The sequence below is a fragment of the Schistocerca americana genome, chromosome 5, assembly GCF_021461395.2.
Source record: "Schistocerca americana isolate TAMUIC-IGC-003095 chromosome 5, iqSchAmer2.1, whole genome shotgun sequence".
Lineage (NCBI taxonomy): Eukaryota > Metazoa > Arthropoda > Insecta > Orthoptera > Acrididae > Schistocerca > Schistocerca americana.
This window is the reverse complement of record NC_060123.1, coordinates 154,630,165-154,642,906: the sequence shown is the minus strand read 5'-3', so window position 1 is coordinate 154,642,906 and position 12,742 is coordinate 154,630,165. Positions and strand designations below refer to the sequence as shown.

The 12,742-nt window shown below is 38.6% G+C and overlaps 1 protein-coding gene across 1 annotated transcript in view; it reads right to left on the bottom strand.

The window, feature by feature from the left end:
• The window catches only part of LOC124615297 (spliceosome-associated protein CWC27 homolog), a 122,634-nt gene that overhangs the window by 22,378 nt on the left and 87,514 nt on the right, over positions 1–12,742 (bottom strand). The window contains exons 5-6 of the mRNA XM_047143083.1: positions 8,635–8,922; positions 8,128–8,283 (exon numbers count right to left, since the gene is read on the bottom strand). Of these exons, the coding sequence (XP_046999039.1) occupies positions 8,128–8,283; positions 8,635–8,922 (444 nt within the window). The remainder of the gene's footprint in view (positions 1–8,127; positions 8,284–8,634; positions 8,923–12,742) is intronic.

The window sequence follows — 12,742 nt, the reverse complement described above, 5'->3', positions numbered from 1 at the left end:
TTTCCCTTCTTTGCTTAGAACTGGGTTTCCATCTGAGCTCTTGATGTTCATGCAAGTGGTTCTCTTACCTCCAAAGGTCTCTTTAATTTTCCTGTAGGCAGTATCTATCTTACCCCTAGTGAGATAATCCTCTACATCCTTACATTTGTCCTCTAGCCATTCCTGCTTAGCCATTTTGCACTTCCTGTCGATCTCATTTTTGAGACGTTTGTATTCCTTTTTGTCTGTTTCATTTACTGCATTTTTATATTTTCTCCTTTCATCAATTAAATTCAATATTTCCTCTGTTACCCAAGGAATTCTACTAGCCCTCGTCTTTTTACCTACTTGATCCTCTGCTGCCTCTACTATTTCATCCCTCAGAGCTATCCATTCTTCTTCTACTGTATTTCTTTCCCCCATTCCTGTCAATTGTTCCCTTATGCTCTCCCTGAAACTCTGTACAACCTCTGGTTCTTTCAGTTTATCCAGGTCCCATCTCCATAAATTCCCACCTTTTTGCAGCTTCTTCAGTTTTAATCTACAGGTCATAACCAATAGATTGTGGTCAGAGTCCACATCTGCCCCTGGAAATGTCTTAAAATTTAAAACCTGGTTCCTAAATCTCTGTCTCACCATTAGATAATCTATGTGAAACCTGTCAGTATCTCCAGGCTTCTTCCATGTATACAGCCTTCTTTTATGATTCTTGAACCAAGTGTTAGCTATGATTAAGTTGTGCTCTGCGCAAAATTCTACCAGGCGGCTTCCTCTTTCATTTCTTACCCCCAATCCATATTCACGTACTATGTTTCCTTCTCTCCCTTTTCCTACTACCAAATTCCAGTCACCCATGGCTATTAAATTTTCGTCACCCTTCACTATCTGAATAATTTCTCTTATTTCATCATACATTTCTTCAATTTCTTCGTCATCTGCAGAGCTAGTTGGCATATAAACTTGTACTACTGTAGTAGGCATGGGCTTCGTATCTATCTTGGCCACAATAATGCGTTCACTATGCTGTTTGTAGTAGCTTACCCACATTCCTATTCATTATTAAACCTACTCCTGCATTACCCCTATTTGATTTTGTGTTTATAACTCTGTAGTCACCTGACCAGAAGTCTTGTTCCTCATGCCACCGAACTTCACTAATTCCCACTACATCTAACTTTAACCTATCCATTTCCCTTTTTAAATTTTCTAACCTACCTGCCCGATTAAGGGATCTGATATTCCACGCTCCGATCTGTAGAACACCAGTTTTCTTTGTCCTGATAACGACATCCTCTTGAGTAGTCCCCGCCCTGAGATCCGAATGGGGGACTATTTTACCTCCGGAATATTTTACCCAAGAGGACGCCATCATCATTTAACCATACAGTAAAGCTGCATGCCCTCGGGAAAAATTACGACCGTAGTTTCCCCTTGCTTTCAGCCGTTCGCAGTACCAGCACAGCAAGGCCATTTTGGTTAGTGTTACAAGGCCAGATCAGTCAATCATCCAGACTGTTGCCCCTGAAACTATTGAAAATGCTGCTGCCCCTCTTCAGGAACCACACGTTTGTCTGGCCTCTCAACAGATACCCCTCCGTTGTGGTTGCACCTACGGTACGGCTATCTGTATCGCTGAGGCACACAAGCCTCCCCACCAACGGCAAGGTCCATGGTTCATGGGGGGGGGGGGGGTTTATAAATACAAAATCAAATAGGGGTAATGCAGGAGTAGGTTTAATAATGAACAGAAAAATAGGAGTGTGGGTAAGCTACTACAAACAGCATAGTGAACACATTATTATGGCCAAGATAGACACAAACCCCATTCCTACTACAGTAGTACAAGTTTATATGCCAACCAGCTCTGCAGATGATGAAGAAACTGATGAAATGTATGATGAGATAAAAGAAATTATTCAGGTAGTGAAGGGAGACAAAAATTTAATAGTCATGGGTGAATGGAATTAGAGAGTAGGAAAAGGAAGAGAAGGAAACATAGTGGGTGAATATGGATTGGGGGTAAGAAATGAAAGAGGAAGCCGTCTGGTAGAATTTTGCACAGAGCAGAACTTAATCACAGCTAACACTTGGTTCAAGAATCATAAAAGAAGGTTGTATACATGGAAGCATCCTGGAGACCCTAGAAGGTATCAGATAGATTATATAATGGTAAGACAGAGATTTAGGAACCAGGTTTTAAATTGTAAGACATTTCCAGGGGCAGATGTGGGCTCTGACCACAATCTATGGTTATGAACTGTAGATTAAAACTGAAGAAACTGCAAAAAGGTGGGAATTTAAGAATATGCGACCTGGATAAACTGACTAAATGAGAGGTTGTACAGAGTTTCAGGGTGAGCATAAGGGAACAATTGACAGGAATGGGGGAAAGAAATATAGTAGAAGAAGAATGGGTAGCTCTGAGGGATGAAGTAGTAGAGGCAGCAGAGGATCAAGTAGGTAAAAAGACAAGGGCTAGTAGAATTCCTTGGGTAACAGAGGAAATATTGAATTTAATTGATGAAAAGAGAAAATACAAAAATGCAGAAAATGAAGCAGGCAAAAAGGAATACAAATGTCTCAAAAATGAGATCGACAGGAAGTGCAAAATGGCTAAGCAGGGATGGTTAGAGGACAAATGTAAGGATGTAGAGGCTTATCTCACTAGGGGTAAGAAAGATACTGCATACAGGAAAATTAAAGAGACCTTTGGAGAAAAGAGAGCCACTTGTATGAATATCAAGAGCTCAGGTGGAAACCCAGTTCTAAGCAACGAAGGGAAAGCAGAAAGGTGGAAGGAGTATATAGAGGGTCTATACAAGGGTGATGTACTTAAGGACAATATTATGGAAATGGAAGAGGATGTAGATGAAGATGAAATGGGAGATACAATACTGCGTGAAGAGTTTGACAGAGCACTGAAAGACCTGAGTCGAAACAAGGCCCCAGGAGTAGACAACATTCCATTAGAACTGCCGACGGCCTTGGGAGAGCCAGTCCTGACAAAACTCTACCATCTGGTGAGCAAGATGTATGAGACAGGCGAAATACCCTCAGACTTCAAGAAGAATATAATAATTCCAATCCCAAAGAAAGCAGGTGTTGACAGATGTGAAAATGACCGAACTATCAGTTTAATAAGTCACAGCTGCAAAATACTAATGCAAATTATTTACAGACGAATAGAAAAACTGGTAGAAGCTGACCTCGGGGAAGGTCAGTTTGGATTCCATAGAAATGTTGGAACACGTGAGGCAATACTGACCTTATGACTTATCTTAGAAGAAAGATTAAGGAAAGGCAAACCTATGTTTCTAGCATTTGTAGACTTAGAGAAAGCTTTTGACAATGGTGACTGGAATACTCTCTTTCAAATTCTAAAGGTGGCAGGGGTAAAATACAGGGAGCAAAAGGCTATTTACAATTTGTACAGAAACCAGATGGCAGTTATAAGAGTCGAGGAGCATGAAACGGAAGCAGTGGTTGGGAAGGGAGTGAGACAGGGTTGTAGCCTATCCCCGATGTTATTCAATCTGTATATTGAGCAAGCAGTGAACGAAACAAAAGAAAAATTCAGAGTAGGCAATAAAATCCATGGAGAAGAAATAAAAACTTTGAGGTTCACCAATGACATTGTAATTCTGTCAGAGACAGCAAAGGACTTGGAAGAGCAGTTGAATGGAATGGACAGTGTCTTGAAAGGCGGATATAAGACGAACATCAACAAAAGCAAAATGAGGATAATGGAATGTAGTCGAGTTAACTCAGGTGATGCTGAGGGAATTAGATTAGGAAATGAGACACTTAAAGTAGTAAAGGAGTTTTGCTATTTGGGGAGCAAAATAACTGATGATGGTCGAAGTAGAGAGGATATAAAATGTAGACTGGCAATGGCAAGGAAAGCATTTCTGAAGAAGACAAATTTGTTAACATCGAGTATAGATTTAAGTGTCAGGAAGTCGTTTCTGAAAGTATCTGTATGGAGTGTAGCCATGTATGGAAGTGAAACATGGACAATAAATAGTTTGGACAAGAAGAGAACAGAAGCTTTTGAAATGTGGTGCTACAGAAGAATGCTGAAGATTAGATGGGTAGATCACATAACTACTGAGGACGTATTGAACAGAACTGGAGAGAGAGGAGGAGTTTGTGGCACAACTTGACAAAAAGAAGGGACCGGTTGGTAGGACATATTCTGAGGCATCAAGGGATCACAAATTTAGCATTGGAGGGCAGTGTGGAGGGTAAAAATCGTAGAGGGAGACCAAGAGATGAATACACTAAGCAGGTTCAGAAGGATGTAGGTTTCAGTAAGTACTGGGAGAAGAAGAAGCTCGCATAGGATAGAGTGGCATGGAGAGCGGCATCAAACCAGTTTCAGGACTGAAGACCACAACAACTCCCTGTCAATATAATTTGGTAGACGTTTGTATTTCCTTCCATCTGCTTCATTTGCTGCACATTTATATTTTCTCCTTCCATTAATTAAATTCAATATCTTCACTGTTATCCAAGGATTTCTATTAGGTTTCATCCTTTTACCTATTTGATCTTCTGGTGCCTTCATTTTTCATCTCTTAAAGTTGCTCATTTGTCTTCTACTGTATTCCTTTCTCCTGTTCTAGTCAACCATTGCCCAATGCTTCCTCTGAAACTCTCAACAACATCTGGTTCTTTCAACTTATCCAGGTCCCATCTCCTTAATGTCCTACTTTTATGCAATTTCTTCAGTTTTAATCTACAGTTCATAACCATTAAATTGTGGTCATGGTCCACATCTGCACCTGTAAACGTCTTGCAGTTTAAAATCTGGTTCCAAAATCTCTGTCTTACCATTATATAATCATTCTGAAACCTTCCAGTGCTTACAAGTCTTAATCCAATGATTGAATTATGCTCTGTGCAAAATTCTACAAGGCAGCTTCCTCTTTCATTCCTTTCCCCCAGTCTTCATTCAACTACTATTTTTCCTTCTCTTCCTTTTCCTACTATCGAATTAATTTCTTCTCTCTCATCATACATTTCTTCAATATATTCATCATCTGCAGAGTTAATTGGCATACAAATTCGTACTACTGCAGTAAGTGTGGGCTACATATCTATCTTGGCTACGATAATGTGTTCACTACGCTGTTCATAGTAGCTCACCCCCATTCCTATTTTCTTATTCATCACTAGACCCACTACTGCATTACCCCTATGTGACTTTTTATTTAGAACCCTGTATTCACCTGACCAGAAGACCTGTTCCTCCTGCCACTGAACTTCGCTAATTCCCACTACGTTAAACGTCAGCCTACCCCTTCCCTTTTCAAATTTTCTAACCAACCTGCCTAATTAAAGGGTCTAAAATTTCATTTCATGCTCTGATCTACAGAATGCCAGTTTTGTTTCTCTTGATGATGACATCCTCCTGAGTAGTTCCTGTGCAAAGAACCAAATGGGGGACTATTTTACCTCTGAACTACTTTACCCAAGAGGACAAAAAAAATGGCTCTGAGCACTATGGGACTCAACTGCTGTGGTCATAAGTCCCCTAGAACTTAGAACTACTTAAACCTAACTAACCTAAGGACATCACACACATCCATGCCCGAGGCAGGATTCGAACCTGCGACCGTCGCGGTTGTGCGGTTCCAGACTGTAGTGCCTTTAACCGCTCGGCCACTTCGGCCGGCCCCAAGAGGACACCATCATCATTTAACCATACAGTAGAGCTGCACGCCCTCAGGAAAAATTACGGCTGTAATTTCCCCTTGCTTTCAGCTACGTTACCTACCCATCTAGTCTTTAGCATTCTTGAGCAACGCTGTCTTCGTTGATGATACAATGCCAGATCAGTCAATCATCCAGACCGTTGTCCCTGCAACTGCTGAAAAGGCTGCTGTCCCTCTTCAGGAAATACATGTTAGTCTGGCTTCTCAACAGATACCCTCCATTGTGGTTGCACCTACAGTACAACCAACTGTATTGCTGAGACATGCAGGCCACCCCACCAACAGCGAGGTCCATGGTACATGATCCATTATTCCAATGCAAGGACTTAAAACAAGCAAGCACTCCACATACATTGGATATGAAAGAGGAAATTTTCAGAACTTCAATAATAAAATAAAAGCATTAATTCTTCCACAAGGATTTCTGCTCAAGCTATATGAAATAATGTCATCAGTAAAATAACAGCTCTGTGCATAAACCACATATAGAGCGTTATTTCTAGTTATTTCCTTTTGACAAGTTCCCACATATTTATATTTATGTGCTTCAAATGTGAAAAGGCAGATAAACAGATTTCAACCACATAATTGGAAAAGCAGGAGTTTTTTTTGTGTCTTTACTGACTTACTTGTTTATAGAACTATAGCACTTCTTGTACAAGTAGAGTAAATGGCGTCCAGGATCAACATTACACAGGCAAAATTATTGTTAATCTTAGCTAATGGTGTGCTGTCAATATGCAATTTAAAATGGCTGATTCTTAGTTAACTTGTCATACATTCATGATTGTTTCCCTTCATGCTTACAAGCACAGAATGCTGTGGCTCAATGAATGACATGCAGGACAAGGAGATTAGTTTTTACATGAAAATCATATCTTTCTTAACATATAACTTCTAAATCACAATGATTGCAATTGCTAAAATTAAATTTCTTTGCTGCATATCATCGGAAAAGTGTTTGCCAGATTGGTGTTGGGCAGACTTGAGAAGCCTCCCAAGTGTGTGCACCCTAAGTTTCAAGGTGTGTTTTGAGCACAGTGCTCTACTGTTGATACGATCTTCACACTTAGGCAAATTCAGAAAAAAATGGTTAGAGCAAAAGACACCCTTGTACATTGCCTTGATTGACCTACATAAAGCATCTGACCAATCAACAGGGAGGTACTGTATACTTCACTAGTGAAGACAGAGTGTCCTCACAAACTCCTTAATACGGTAAAAGCAGATCTGATCTTTTTGTTGTGTAAAGAGATGTTCATGAGGTCTGTAAATTGGCCCCAAACTTGTTTAATATATTCATCCTGATACTTCTCATAGTTGTTTTCAGTGAAACAAACCAAGGCCTCTACTAACACATCACAGTTGACTGGAAACTTTACATCAGCTCACTACTTAGATCCAAGAGCTACTGTGAGGACTAACTTGGAAAAAACATCTTATTTTGTGACAATACAGCATTTTTAGTGCAAACTCAGGACAACCTTCAAAGCCTTATCGATAAATAATTTGCTACTGCATGTAAGCTTTTCTCTATGTCTGTGAGTGTAAAGAAGATTGTGGTAATGGCGCAAGGATACATGGTTCTGTCTGTCATAATAACAGATGGCTCTCTATTTGATATAGGTGACAAATTTTGCTACCTTGTGTCATTAGTGTTAGAAGATCTCTCTCTGTATGATGAGACAGATGTGCAAAGCATCCAACACTTTTAGGAAGTTTTGCAAGAGAGTAAGGGACAACAAACACCTTGCAGTGAGCACAAAAATATTTGTATACCAAGTATGTGTGCTGAGCACCCTCTTGCATGGAGATAAGATGTGGACATCATATGCTAAACAAAAAAATAAGCTCAACACCTTTCATCTGCAGTGCTTACAAAATATTCTAGGCATAATAATGAGGCACCAGGTGACAAATAAGACAGTCCTAAATACTGTGAAGCTACAGAGTATCACCGCCATTCTTAAGGAACATCAAATGTGGTGGCTAGGACACTTAAATTGTATGTATCACTCCTCTCTTCACTGACGCACAGTACTCAGTGAGATAGTAGCAGTTGCCAAGATGCCATCATGAAATCTACATTGCACTTTAAAAGACTGCACAAATCGCGATATAGTGAGTTTAATGCAAACTGTAGCAAATGGGAGAAGCTAGTTGATGGGGCAGGTGGAGGAGTTCAAGGACAGTAGCAAGTTTGTTGATGGAGCCCAGCTCAACAACTTAACTGTGAAATGAGCATGTAGACATGTGCTTACAATGACCCCTTCAGGGGTGACATACCTTTGTCCAACCTGTGCGTGCCAAGTGGACTCAATCCTTAGTGACCAAAGAAAGTACCTGTGTGATGCTACATGAATCTCCCATTACAAAGTGGAGGCCAATAAATTTCTTTTAAAAGAATAGTGAAACTGTAGAGTATACTTACATTTTTCTTTTCCTCTCTTTATCTTGCTCTTGACCCAAATAATAATCTTCCCCTTCACTTTCAGATTCCTTTGCATCAGGAACAGTTTTTTTGTGAGATTGATCAGTTTTAGAATATTCAGTTTTTAACTTTTTCCGTATATTTTCTGTTTCCTTCCTGAGAAAAAAAATCATTATTCAGATGTAAACCTAACAAAAATAGTGTAGGCAATATTTGATTCAATAAAACAGACAAAATGCACACACACACACACACACACACACACACACACACACACACACACACACAGAGAGAGAGAGAGAGAGAGAGAGAGAGAGAGAATGAAGTAGTCCATACATTTAATAATAACCTAAACAATAATCACAGATTTAACTAATAAGGCTGAATTATATCTTCTCAATAAGGTACTGAAAGTTTAGAGTCAAGAAGTTTCAGTCTTTTGAGCCACATTTTATTTCACTACGCCACAACTTTTAAAACTGTATAGTAATAATAAACTGTACTTGCTTTTCTTCATCCGAGTTCCAACCTCTCTTCGAAACATCTTCATCACCACTCAAAGCTGATTCCTCACTTGCTGAAGCATTACTATTATCTTCATCATTTTCACTTCTCACTTCATTCTTATTCTTTTTTGTTTTCTGATTCATATCTACTGCAGGCACTGCACTTAATTTTGGATCATTGAGAACATCATGTGTTGACTTGCTACGTCCAGCATACATTTTATTGGCTACCTCATTTTCCTCTTCATCTTCCTCTGCTTCTTCACCAAAAGATAGAAGTTTGAAATTCCTGTCAATAACACATATATCTAAGTATGACAGTGATTTTTAATTTATTTGATAAATAATATCCTGCTCAAGTGACAGTGGTAGTGAGAAAGAATGCTGAAACAATCCTGTACATGAACTGATCTTTAATGTGACAGAAGAAGAGTGTCATAAAAAAAGGTACTTTATGATTGATCTTCTATTATCAGCAAACATATTTATCTAATAACATTCATAAAAAAACGTAATATTAAAGCATAGTTTATATCTTTAACTCAAGTAATTGCAGATTTTTTATGTGTACCTTTTTTCAAAAGCAAAATACCCATCACTTTTTTGGTGTATTATTTATTCTACTATCACAACTGAAGGGCATATTTTTTTGTTCTAAGGTGAGTATTCGTCACTTTACATGTGGAGAATGAGGTATATTTGTGAAAATAGAAATTGCTTTGAATCTCATCTTAAACTACGGTATGATCAAAAGCAAATAAAATGGTAAACTGATAATGTCACTTCATTTGTATCTTGTGCTAAAAGCCATTAAAAAAACTTGAGAACTTCTGATAACCGATTTTCAGCACAGAATTTGTGCATATTCTTCAGCTCCTTTGTACATTATCCCAAGTGCAGATGTTTGTGAAGTTGCAGATATTTGTGTAATTATAATCTGCAGGTGAAAGCCCGTGTAGATGCGAATATCTATTGGAGGGTTTATGAGGCATGTTTTTAAGGATAACCTTGGCTATTAGCAATCTGTGATCTATGAGTTATTAATTTTCTGCTATCCTTAGTTAATGCTTTGCAGTGTTAAGGCTGTGGTGTGGTTTTATAGGGCCATAACACTGCATCGGGTTTCCAACTGAATGCCTCATTAATGGGCACTTAGCTGCCAGACACACACGAATGCTGAGTCAGTGGAAAAAGTTAGCAATAACAGATCACAGTGGAAGTTATTTACTACAGCACTGCATCCACGTGGCGAACCAGCATGAGCAGAGTTCATTCCCCACCACTCGCTTTGCAGTATGTGTGGAAGCATGAGACCGATAGTTTCCTCACTCGCCCAAACAGGGGCATGCAGTCACTGAGCACGCATGGGCTGGACACACTCCTAAAGAAACACGGGCTCTACACAGCTCTACCACAATGCAGTGGTACTAATGGGTCCAGCAAGCACTGGAGTGCATTAAGAATTAAAACTTTTTTATCTGTAAATTTTCTAATGTGCATGCTATATACCGAGATTCGCCAAATATACCACAATGACTCTGTATGATTATTTATAACGAAAATTGAAGGGATAATCAAATACTGAATGTTCTTGAGGGCCTCCACGTTAGCTGTGGAAATGTAAATTTGCATGAATGATTAGCTGATTAAATAAGGTTTGCATTCAGACTGCAGCTGAAATTGTGCTGACAATGAGATATGTTAACGATAGGAAAAAAAAAAAATTAGGTTGATGAATGTGACAACTGATTATAATTGTCAATTTTGTCTATAATTAACAAAAAAAACTTCACTTAAGCTATACTGATGGCTCTCACCAGTAAATTGAGCAAATGAACTACGAGGACCTATTGCAGTTGATAAAGTTAACTGTAGTGACTGGAAAGACGGAGGAAGCACAAGGCATAGTGGCAAGCCAAGATGAGCATTATTCAAATTTATTTCTACCTCGACAACTATGCAAGTAAGTAGATCATTGAAACAAATTTACTGTAAATAAACTATTCCTGTAGAAAGGGACTAGTCTTCTCAGTGAATTCAAATAACTATTTGTTGTTCATTGTTAGGGGCAGGAATATTATGCAAAAATGATAATGAAAAAAATAGCACAAAATTAACAGTTTTTAGCAGAATAACGTAAAATTGGTGACTTTTACTACATTTGCAAAATTTGTAATTTTGCAATTTATACAAATGTTATAAAAATAAACATGGCAACTTACTAATAATTGTAGCAGATAATTACTGAATGTTAAAACTGCATTTTGGCTTTTACTCTCCTCGAGATTGGGGATTTGTGTAGGATCTTAAAATAAAGGAGGGGGGAGGGGGATGGGGGATGAATGTGACAAAAGACACCACCAAATCTGGCAAAAAAAAACACCACTGAATCTGGCAAAAAAACACCATGAGATTTCCTTAAAAAACCACCAAATTTTGCAAAAGAGCTCCAAATTTGCTAAAAAACACAAAATTTGGCAAAACACCAAACAACACTGAATTTGGCAAAAATACCAAATTTGGCAAAAAACACCGAATTTGGCAAAAAACATACAAATATCAAATTTGAAAAGACACTGAATTTGCACAAAAATGTAGACCCCGCCACACCACCAAATTTGGAAAAAGGAAAACAACAAAAAGTTTGGCAAAAACAACAGGGATTTTGGGAAGAAATACAGAATTTTGCAAGAAGCATGGAATTCGGTAAAATAAATAAATAAATAGATAAATAAATAAAATCTGGCAAAAAATAATGCAAATTTGGCAATAAAAACACTGAATTTGGTCATGAAATAAAATGATTTTTTTTCCGTACCTATTTACCACTCACAACTTACATAATGAATCACTTAGAACGCCATTGTGATTTATTTGTTTACTTCTTGTACAAAATTTTAGTGTTTTTTCCCTTGGATCAGTGCAGTTTATATTTGATAAATAACTTATTAATGTTTTATACAGAAATGTATTCAGTGGGTTAAGTTCCAAACTACAAAGCTAAAGGCATGGGGTTCGACCCCCACTGGTCCTATGAGTTTTCTGCTACTTATGGCTTCTTTCACCTCAAACAATGAGCAAAATGCCACATCAAGCTGTGCCATGTTTTGGAGTAAATGTTGACTTGTAAGTTCCCCTCTAACTAGCTGAACTAGCCGTATAAGTTGATTCAGAGGTGGGAGCAAGTATAAGGCACACCACTATGCCTAGTAAAGTACTGTAGCGTTCAGACCAACCTTCGGGTTCAGCACAGCTTTACTTGCTTTACAGAATAACAAATGCAAGATAAAAATGCTTGGTATGTGGGTAGCCTTAGCAGTTACACTACAGAAGAGGCCCAATTCAACTAAGGCTGCCCTTGCCTGCACTTCCCCTGCTAACATCTGGGAATGCTTTGCATAAAGTAGCCACAGATGAGAATGCAGCCAACAGAAACTCTTAACCTGCAACAACTTCACTGTATCAAGACTGCTAACACTATTGGATATGGGTGTCTCATTAGTGTTTGCTGTGCTACAAAATGAGTGGAACAAAATAAGAACTCAGAGGTTGCTAATGACTAACATCAAAAGACTTAAAATCTGAAGTCTCCTGAAATGCTTTTGGAATGCTGTTGGACATTTGAAGCCATCCTAAAATGTTTTAGAGCTAGCTTTGAAAGATTTTGCTGTTTTAAGATGGAACAGTTTTCTTATCTTTCAGGTATCTGTGCAGTTATATAGAGCTTGGAGATTGAAAAATTTTGGAAGAGAGACTGGGTTTGACAACACAAAAAGAGTTCATAATATTACAGTACAGTGATAACTCTTTTATTAAGAAGGTTCCAAAAGGCAACTGGAAGACTAATTTCACCTTTCTACACCAACTGCAATTATTGCTGCAATGCCTTACCCACAATTTAAAAACAAACAGTTCACCTGTATTGCTGTTGGTGACCAAACGAGGGGTTGGGTTGATTTCGGAGAGGAGACCAAACTACGAGGTCATCGGTCTCGTCGGATTAGGGAAGGATGGAGAAGGAAGTCGGCCGTGCCCTTTCAAAGGAACCATCCCAGCATTTTCCTGAAGTGATTTAGGGAATTACGGAGAACCTTAATCAGGGTGGCCAG